This window comes from Gouania willdenowi, chromosome 16, assembly GCF_900634775.1.
Source record: "Gouania willdenowi chromosome 16, fGouWil2.1, whole genome shotgun sequence".
NCBI lineage: Eukaryota > Metazoa > Chordata > Actinopteri > Blenniiformes > Gobiesocidae > Gouania > Gouania willdenowi.
This window is the reverse complement of record NC_041059.1, coordinates 290001-301461: the sequence shown is the minus strand read 5'-3', so window position 1 is coordinate 301461 and position 11461 is coordinate 290001. Positions and strand designations below refer to the sequence as shown.

At 36.6% G+C, this 11461-nt stretch overlaps 1 protein-coding gene across 7 annotated transcripts in view; it reads left to right on the top strand.

Annotated features, from left to right (window-relative positions):
• Positions 1 to 550: 550 nt before the first annotated feature.
• Positions 551 to 11461, top strand: part of arhgef1 (Rho guanine nucleotide exchange factor (GEF) 1) — a 60204-nt gene continuing 49293 nt past the window's right edge. For all 7 annotated transcript variants that reach the window (XM_028469942.1, XM_028469945.1, XM_028469944.1 and 4 more), the window contains exon 1: positions 551 to 649. In XM_028469942.1, coding sequence (XP_028325743.1) covers positions 557 to 649 — 93 coding nt within the window. In that variant the 5' untranslated portion in view covers positions 551 to 556. The remainder of the gene's footprint in view (positions 650 to 11461) is intronic.

Here is an 11461-nt window from a genome sequence, read left to right as displayed (position 1 = left end):
TACATTAGCATATATATAATAAAAACAACGGAGTGTTAATTTTGTTTTAATAAATAGGAGCAGTGCTGCAAAAATATGTATTAAATAATTATTTAATTATTTAATGAAATAAAACGTGTCACATTTACATTTTTGTTTAATTTCATAAAAATTGTAAAACCATATATTGCTACATCTTTATTTATAACAATAAATATAAGCAGACATTTGTGTGTGTGTGTGTGTGTGCGTGCGTGCGTGCGTGCGCGCGCGTGCGTGCGTGCGTGCGTGCGTGGTGTGTGTGTTGTGTGTGTGCGTGCGTGCGTGCGTGTGTGTGGTGTGTGTGTGTGTGTGTGTGTGTGTGTGTGTGTGCGCTCGGCGGGGAAGAGTTAGTGTGTGACACACAAGTGTAACAAACACGTTTAAAAAAACACGGCTGAGTTAAAATCACTTCACATTAACAATAATTATTATTCATACATTTGTTTTATTAGAACTTTTCTTTATTTTATTGATCTTTTATTCACTTTTTCACTTCCTTTAGAATGACTTTCTTTAACGTGTACTTCCGCCTACAATGTTTTTCCACACACACCACACACACACACACACACACACACTGCAGCTGTGGAACAGGAAGTTACCAGTAACGGTTTCTGTTCGTTCATCGGTGAGTTATAACGTTAAACGTGTTGGTCGGTGTGACTTTCGGTTTTTATACTCGGTGTCGGTGTTTGAGGACTTTGATCGACTCACACACACCACACACACACACACACACACACACACACACACACACCACACACGGAAGGCTGTGCTCGGCTAGTTTTAGTTCAGGGTTCGATGCCATGTTTTGATCTATTGTAGAATCTATGTTAGTGACGTGTAGGTACACTATATGAGGTAGACCAGGGGTTTTCAAATGGGGGTGCGTGTACCCCTGGGGGACGCTGTGGCACTACAGGGGATACTTACGCATGAGAGAGAGAGAGTGTGTGTGTGTGTGTGTGTGTGTGTGTGTGTGTGTGTGTGTGTGTGTGTGTGTGTGTGTGTGTGTGTGTGTCCTTCCGTCCAGGTGTGAGATGACCGGAAATGATTAAAACTATAGAAATAAATGTTTTCAGGAGTGATCCTCTAAATCAGTGTTTTTTAACCTTGGGTTAGGGACCCCATGTGTGGTCACTTGAAGTTTAAATGGGGTCACCTGGAATATCTGAAAAATTAAAATAGATTTTTTTTAAATTTTAAAAAAATGTTTTTAACAACACAATCTTACACAACTGTATTTTATACTTTGACTTTGCAAAATATACAGTAAGTGTAGTTAAACTAAATTGCAAAAACACATATATATATATATGAGTACAGAAGTTATTGATATCAAAATGGGGTCACAATTGAAAAAAGGTTGAAAACCACTGAAATAAATACTGTTTTTTCCATTTATTTACAAAATGAGATTCTTTAAAATGTGTTATCACTCATTCATTCCATCATTATGATTTATAGATATATTACTTAATTTAAGCAAAATCAAGAGATATTTGATCAGAGAAACTCACATACCCTCAAATGCATGTTTTAAGAAAATATAATGCATCTATGTGCAGTTTTTCATCGTAAACCACACAGAAGTGATCGAATTGTCATGCAAATATGACATGCAACGGTGTTCCCTTCCTGAAATGGAAAAAACTGACACAAACTAAAATCTCAGATATATTTTGGCACAATATCATATATTTAAACTAGTGCTGGGACTTTATAATGTTAATTGGGATAAATTAACTGCGAAAAAATAACGCACAAAAAAGTAGTTTAAATAAAAACACTGGATAGAAAACTAAAGCCCTAAAGTTGTGTGAAAATTGTTAGAAAAAGAGTTTGTGGTGAACATGTAGCAGCTAGCACCTCAATGCTAAACATGTAGCAGCTAGCACCTCAATGCTAAACATGTAGCAGCTAGCACCTTAATTTTAAACATGTAGCAGCTAGCACCTTAATTTTAAACATGTAGCAGCTAGCACCTTAGTTTTAAACATGTAGCAGCTAGCACCTCAATGCTAAACATGTAGCAGCTAGCACCTTATTTTTAAACATGTAGCAGCTAGCACCTCAATGTTAAACATGTAGCAGCTAGCACCTTAATTTTAAACATGTAGCAGCTAGTACCTCAATGCTTAACATGTAGCAGCTAGCACTTCAATGTTAATATGTAGCAGCTAGCACCTTAATTTTAAACATGTAGCAGCTAGCACTTCAATGTTAAACATGTAGCAGCTAGCACCTTAATTTTTTTTACCTTGTCTGCACATGCTGTCAAAGGTCAACACCACAAGAAGTGCAATCATTATGAGACAGCATTGCATGTTTTGTTATCACAATAAAATAAATTGATTTATTTTATTGCTTAATTGTGACCATCACCAGCCCTCCCTAAGGAAGGGTAAGAAATCTTTTATTAGAGGGAGGATATAAAAAGGGAGAGCAGTGTTACACCTAAGTGGAGAGGAAGGGAGCAGGGAGGAGAGACTCAAGGTAGGAAATATAGAAAAGGTGTGAAGAACAGATTGTTTTACAGTGAGGGTGAGATGTGAAGTTGTAGAATATATTGTGTTTATTATGTTGTGTAATCCAGCCAGTATAGTGACTAGTGTGAAGCTTAGCTATAATGGTGGTGGCTGTGAACAGGGGGAATGAGTGAATGGTAGTACCTAAAGCAGGTATTTAGGATTAACGTGTCTAAAGTTAAGCCCAGTATAAGTTTTATCCCACATCCCAAGTCGTACCAGTCCATCGTAGACCTGTATATGTGCAAAAAAACCGTTACTGCAAACCCAAGAACTGCCCTGGGCCCACAGATGTAGCCAGGCCAGCAGAAAGAGTGGGGGCCAGGGAGCCCCAGGCCACCCCCCTGAGAGGCAGCCACCGCCCCCCACACACATCCGAGGAAGCCCCAAGCAGCCGAGGACCCAGCGCATCCCGCCACCGACCCCAGCCCCAAGGCCCCCCGCCAGCATCCCTCCCCACACACCCAAGCACCCAACCCCCGAGGGGAGGGCCCAGAGAGCCCCCCGCCCGAGACCACAGCAGCGAAGCCAAGGCCCACGCCCAGCAGACGGCCAGAGCCGCGCCGAACGGGCAGCCAGCGGGCACTCGCCGGCGGGCCCAGAGCCAACAGGGATCGGACCCCAGGCCAGAAGGACCCGGAACGGAAGCAGCACCGAGAGCAGCGCCCCCAGGGACAGCGACCACGGCCCATAGTTGCGAGGGCACCAAGGGGATGCTGCAAGTTAAATGCTAACCATGTAGCAGCTAGCACCTCAATGTTAAACGTAGCAGTTGCACCTTAATTTTAAAACATGTAGCAGCTAGCACTTCAAGTTTATATGTAGCAGCTAGCACCTTAATTCTAAATGTTGCTTTTTGTGTCAAACATTTTGAGGCCATTCATTTAGATCAATGAAGACTAATTAATTATGAAGTTTATAATTAATTGGAACATTTTTTGAATCGTTTTCCACTGTTAAACAGGTGCTCGTCTCATGTGATTTTACTGTATTTAAATCTACTTAAATAGCCACTAAAATCATTAGGAGTTTTGAAATTTGAATTTGCATGTTTCATTGAGTGAATAAGTCAGACTTTGTTTCAACTCAAAGCTAAACATGTAGCAGCTAGCACCTCAGGATTAAACTGTAGCAGTATCTCAGCCATAATGCATTTGGGTGCTCCCCCCCCCCCCCCCCCCCCCCCCCCCCCCCCCCCCCCCCCCCCCCCCCCCCCCCCCCCCCCCCCCCCCCCCATGTGAAGCAGGCTGTGCTACTTCCTGTTTCTCTCGGATCAACCAGCGTTAACATAAATGTTTCACTAGTCCAGACTTGTCTCCGTCTTCCTTTGTGAGGAATGTAGATCTTTGTGTTTAAATGTCAGTGTTTGTAGAGAAATCAATCACATGGTTGTTGTGCAGCAGTTGTTGGTTTGTTTGAGTGAAAGTGATATTTCTGATATTCTAACAGCTGGGGGTCCTGGAGGGCTGCTGTTATGCCTGTTCATGTTTACACACGTTACATTTTGTTGTCTGTGGAGATGATGGTTGAACTGGTTTAAACACACGACGCTTCACTGACGATCACCACATTCACAGACTTCAGATCTTATTCCACATTGGTACTGAGTATTAATACTGATTCACAGGTACTGAGTATTAATACTGATTCACAGGTACTGAGTATTGATACTGATTCACAGGTACTGAGTATTGATACTGATTCACAGGTACTGAGTATTAATACTGATTCACAGGTACTGAGTATTAATACTGATTCACAGGTACTGAGTATTAATACTGATTCACAGGTACTGAGTATTAATACTGATTCACAGGTACTGAGTATTGATACTGATTCACAGGTACTGAGTATTGATACTGATTCACAGGTACTGAGTATTGATACTGATTCACAGGTACTGAGTATTGATACTGATTCACAGGTACTGAGTATTGATACTGATTCACAGGTACTGAGTATTGATACTGATTCACAGGTACTGAGTATTGATACTGATTCACAGGTACTGAGTATTGATACTGATTCACAGGTACTGAGTATTGATACTGATTCACAGGTACTGAGTATTGATACTGATTCACAGGTACTGAGTATTGATACTGATTCACAGGTACTGAGTATTGATACTGATTCACAGGTACTGAGTATTGATACTGATTCACAGGTACTGAGTATTGATACTGATTCACAGGTACTGAGTATTGATACTGATTCACAGGTACTGAGTATTGATACTGATTCACAGGTACTGAGTATTGATACTGATTCACAGGTACTGAGTATTGATACTGATTCACAGGTACTGAGTATTGATACTGATTCACAGGTACTGAGTATTGGTGAAAGATATCACAGTCATGGGTTCAGGATGAAAGAGTGTTTGTTCTAATTCACTCTGTGGGCGTGGTTTCAGTTCTACTGACTGTGTTTAGATCTATTGGTCTAGTATGTTTACGACACGTTTTTGATGTTTCTTAATATCTCATGTAAACACATTGATCAAAGTGTTAGTGAGTCACGCGCTCCCTGCAGGGACGTCCCCCTCATCAACCAAATGAATGAATGCAGCCATTGCTAAACGCTGACTCAGCAATAAGCGGATTGTGAGCTACTTTCTTTAGTTTATTTCTCACACTCTGAGGAGGGAAAAGGAGGGAGAAGAAGGTGGAAACTCAGAGCTGTGAGTCAGAGAAATGTCTGGAAAACTGTAGAATGAGTTCTTTCATTAAAGTCTGGTGTTGGAAAGAAAATGAGACGTTTACACATGAGGAAAAAGCTGATGATGAGGGTTCAAAGGTCATGTGTTCAGGTTAAAACACTATGTTTTACATTTGACTTCACTGTTACAACTGCTGAGTCATTCTATGTCATTTCAACAAATAACCCACACTTTGTCTCTAAAAGTTCTTGACATTTTTACCAATTCTTCTGTAATTTCAATATTCACACTGTAAATGTTTAGTTTGATCTGATCAATACTTTCTGAGATATTGGGCAATTTATTAAGGGCGGGGTATATCACCTAGAACCAATGTATATCTGTGACTAATCATTATTGATGTGAACAGTCTATGTTCATAGCTCTAAGCTGATCACATTACAGGGAGCTGAGACATATGCTAAGTAGTTTACTGAACATGTTCCAGACCCAAACACACACTGACTATTAGAGGAGCTGACATGTCCACCAGATAGGATGTATAGCAGATCTATTTCTGTAGGAGGAGCTTATTACTATACCATATTTACCTTTATATGTGATGGAGGGTACAGACATACAGACAATAAGGACACACCCCCTCACTATATTATCTATATCTATAAAGTATTGATCAGATCACAGTGTAAATATTTACAGGTTTTTGACCCAGAGGAAATGTTCTTCTTCTTTCACTATCAAATCACACTGACGTCTGATTGGCTGTGATACGCAATGCAATATGTGACGTCAATTTTAATAAATTAACAGAAGCTTTGTTAAAACATCAAAATGACAGCAAAAAAACACTATAATAATAATAATAATAGAAATGATACAAATGGATCTTTTAAATGAAAGTTCTGATGATGCTGACAATCAGTCGATCCTGGGAGTGTGTGGCACACAGAGAATGATGTGTATCTGGGTTGCTCAGCATTAGCATTAGTGTTAGCGTTAGCATTAGGCCTGGAGCGTCTAGTGGTGTGTGTGTGTGTGTGTGTGTGTGTGTGTGTGTGTGTGTGTGTGTGTGTGTGTGTGTGTGTGTGTGTGTGTGTGTGTGTGTGTGTGTGTGTGTGTGTGTGTGGTGTGTGGTGTGGTGTGTTGGTGTGTGTGTGTGTGTGTGTGTGGTGTGTGTGTGTGGTGTGTGTGTGTGTGTGCGCGCGTGTGTGTGTGTGTGTGTGTGTGCGTTCTGTTGGATATAAACACGTAACAAGCATGTGTACCAGGAGGTAGCATAGTACACACACACACACAACACACACACACACCAATCCAATCCAGTCGATGTGTTTCCATGAACCAGTGAATTACATCACTATGAGGACAAAGGAAACATTACATATGTGAATATGTTAATAATAATATTAAATATCTGAAATGATATTGTTACAGTTATGAATCGCATAGTTATTTAATCCTGACTAGTCAGAATTAAATAACTAACATCTACAATTCAGTTTATATCTGTACGGTCGAACACGTAGAGTGAAATATTAACATTGTTACTAGTAGGAATAGAATTATACATATCAAAAACTACAATTACAAACTAGTCAAAGTGACATTGTTAATATGTGGACTTGGAATTAAAAAATGTCAAAATGTAATTATAGATATCTACAATTAAAAGTACCACTAATTATAAAATGTTTTTTTATTCTAATCTCCCTTTTTCCATGATTAATGAAAATGGACAGAAAAAAAGAGAGATCACCTTCTGGAACCAAGAAACCAATAGATCTGCCATGTTTTCTTCTATTATTCCGTTTCTTTATTAAATTCAGGCTCCAACATGGACACAGAAATGCCTCACATGCATGTTTAGGACGTTATACGCACTGACTGCTATTTTTTACTGGAAAACAGGTGATTAAATATGTAGAATGTGTAACAAATGGACATATTTGTCCCATTCTGGTAATTAAAGGTTTTTGGGACGATATCACTCATTTGATGGTATTTGTCCTGTTTAACGGGTCATGTTGGTAAATCAGATGTTTAATGTTAATAAAATGAATGTACCAATGGATGGGTCATGTGATCCATTGGTACATGTAATTATATAAGACTTTATTAGTGCTTTAAGATGTTTTGTAGATTATGATTTTATCATTTACCTCAAACCTAAATAAAAAACTACTGCTCACTTTATTTTAGTCAAACAGCTCCAAACAGGTCGACAGTGGAACACGTTGGACACGTTGAGTTCGTTTTAAAATGTGAAAAGACTAAAGCGTCAAAGTCATTTTAGTTCAGGGGCCAAATACAGAACAGATTTTATGTGGGGGACAATTCTAACATTATTGTGCTATAGTTTTTAATATCAGTCTCTGCAGGGATCTTTACTTAAAATTACTTAATTTTGTAACCAACTTTTTGGGAATTTTGTGGAGATTTTTATTTGTGAGAAATTATAAATTTATTGAAAAATGTTGATTTCTTTCCATAGTTTGCAATAAAAAAAAAAGACTGCATTTATGTGAATACTACTGCATAAGCGTGGGAAAAACTTTGATCTGACTAACTAACTATAGTCAGTATAGATTATAGAATATAGACTAGTATAGATTATAGACTAGTATAGAGTATAGACTAGTATAGAGTATAGATTATAGACTAGTATAGATTATAGACTAGTATAGAGTATAGACTAGTATAGATTATAGACTAGTATAGAGTATAGACTAGTATAGATTATAGACTAGTATAGAGTATAGATTATAGACTAGTATAGAATATAGACTAGTATAGATTATAGACTAGTATAGAGTATAGAGTATAGAGTATAGAGTATTAGAGTATAGAGTATAGAGTATAGAGTATTAGAGTATAGAGTATAGAGTATTAGAGTATAGAGTATAGAGTAGTATAGAGTATAGAGTATTAGAGTATAGAGTATTAGAGTATAGAGTATTATAGAGTATAGAGTATAGAGTATAGAGTATAGACTAGTATAGAATATAGACTAGTATAGATTATAGACTAGTATAGAGTATAGACTAGTATAGATTATAGAGTAGTATAGAGTATAGATTATAGACTAGTATAGAGTATAGATTAGTATAGATTATAGATTAGTATAGATTATAGACTAGTATAGATTATAGACTAGTATAGAGTATAGACTAGTATAGAGTATAGACTAGTATAGAGTATAGATTATAGACTAGTATAGATTATAGATTATAGACTAGTATAGATTATAGACTAGTATAGATTATAGACTAGTATAGATTATAGACTAGTATAGATTATAGATTGTAGACTAGTATAGATTATAGACTAGTATAGAGTATAGACTAGTATAGATTATAGACTAGTATAGAGTATAGACTAGTATAGGGGATAGGGTATAGATTATAGACTAGTATAGATTATAGACTAGTATAGGGGATAGGGTATAGATTATAGACTAGTATAGATTATAGACTAGTATAGGGGATAGGGTATAGATTATAGACTAGTATAGAGTATAGACTAGTATAGAGTATAGACTAGTATAGATTATAGACTAGTATAGATTATAGACTAGTATAGAGTATAGACTAGTATAAGTATAGACTAGTATAGATTATAGACTAGTATAGCGTATAGACTAGTATAGATATAGACTAGTATAGATTATAGACTAGTATAGAGTATAGACTAGTATAGGGGATAGACTAGTATAGATTATAGACTAGTATAGAGTATATAGAGTATAGATTATAGACTAGTATAGAGTATAGACTAGTATAGAGTATACTAGTATAGATTATAGACTAGTAGATTATAGACTAGTATAGACAGTATAGAGTATAGACTTATAGATTATAGACTAGTATAGATTATAGACTAGTATAGAGTATAGACTAGTATAGAGTATAGACTAGTATAGATTATAGACTAGTATAGAGTATAGAACTAGTAGTATGGGGATAGGGTATAGATTATAGACTAGTATAGATTATAAACTAGTATAGATTATAGATTATAGACTAGTATAATGTAGACTAGTATAGATTATAGACTAGTATAGGGGATAGGGTATAGATGATTAGACTAGTATAGATTATAGACTAGTATAGACTAGTATAGGGGATAGGGTATAGATTATAGACTAGTATAGATTATAGACTAGTATAGACTAGTATAGGGATAGGTATAGATTATAGACTAGTATAGATTATAGACTAGTATAGATTATAGACTAGTATAGGTCACATTTAGTAGTTCAGTGTTTTCTGAAGACTTTATAATATAAAACACAGTTGTTAGCTTCTTTTAATTAGTTTGACACTCCTCCATATCCTCCTCACGTGGAAGCCTTTAGCTTAGCTTAGCTTAGCTTAGCTTAGCTGCCATGTAACCATGTAACGTCACAACCACTGGTTGTTCTTCTAACTTCCTTTTCTGTTTTCCATTGTGAACTGTGAGCCAATCAGATTCATCCGTTTCTCTCACAGTTTTTATTTTTAGGGAAACGTTTGTTAGCTTTTATTTTTCTGTGTCTCTGCCCTCATCTGATACGTTAACAGGAAATGTCTCTGATCGCTTCCTCAGGAAATTACCAACAAACCCCTCTTCCTGTCTGTGTACCTCCCCATAGCTGCCCCCCCCCCCCCCCCCACACACACACACACACACACACTCTGCTAACATGGCTGTGGTTTTGATGAGTGACAGATAAACAGCAGCATCATCTAACTATTTACAGTATGGATGCTATACTTTAGTATATACAGTAGAATAACAATATACAGTAGAGTAAGAATATTTTTGAACAATTTGAGCCTATTTTTTGCTTATTTTTACCTTTTTTCTGCACCAAACCAAACTCACCATATTTTAACCTATTTTTATCACATTTAATGACTTTTCTACACATTTTTCCACTTTCCAGACACTTTTACACCTAATGTCACATATATTGACCCATTATTGTCACTTTTAACCTCTTTTCACCAGATTTCATCATTATTTTTGCCAATTTAACATCATTCATTATTTATCATGTTCATTATTTACCAGTTTAAACTAATTGTACTAATATTGATACTTTGAACCCTTTTTACCACTTTTTCTGTCTGTTTTTATCCACTTTAATTTATAACTTTTAACCATTTCTGTGGTTTTTAAAATCTCATTTCACCTCCTTTTCCACCATTTTTATTCACTTTGAACCATTTTATTAGTGATTAAAACTACGATTTCCATCTTTAAGATGATTATAATAATAATAATTAACGTTCCTGGATAACAGTGGATATTATTCAGATGAATAAATAAATGTGGTTATCACAGATTCATAGAACAATGGACCATCATTTTACTGACTTTATGGATGGACCCCACAAAATCTCTCCTTTATTCCCCCTTATAGATGGTCCTGTCTCCACATGACTGTTCTATATGTGTCATATGTATATATATGTATATATATATATGTTCATGTCTCAACATCTGCTGTGGCTAAACTTTAAATGTCATTATTCTAAAATAATGAATTCACTTCAACCTCCAAAGTGTGAATGACACACATTTCACCTTTTCTAGTTCCAATGATGTAATCTGATTACATTTGACCCAGAGTCCAGGTAATCAATTCTGATACCAATCATTAGCTGTTTGACACACATTTTTTAAACAATTGATTAGATCTGATCAATCAGCCATGTCTGCTACACTTTATATCTGACGTTATCCACTGGTTTTTAACTCTTTATTTTTTAGCTTTAACTAGTGCTGTGATAACATTATATGAAATGAATGAACAATTGCTATTCATTATATATTTTATAAAATAATTCACCACCAATTTCTGTGATTGTTACGACCTAAAACACCTGATTTTGCAGCAGCTTTTTCCAAATATTGTTTCAAAATACAGGTTGTGACTAAGACTTCTTTTTTATACATAAATTATATATATTTATATATAAATGATCTATATATCCATTTCAGGGGGTTAATTCTGTTTTCTGTAATCACAGGACATCCTTACCACACACACCACACACACACACACACACACACCACACACACACACACACACACTGCAGCACTTTGTCAAACCTGTACAGCAGACACTCCTTGATGACGAACTGCTCTGGCTCTGCTTTTATTTGTTTTGACTCAAACTGTGCTTTGATTTAACAACGTGTGTGTGTGTGTGTGTGTGTGTGTGTGTGTGTGTGTGTGTGTGTGTGTGTGTGTGGTGTGTGTGTGT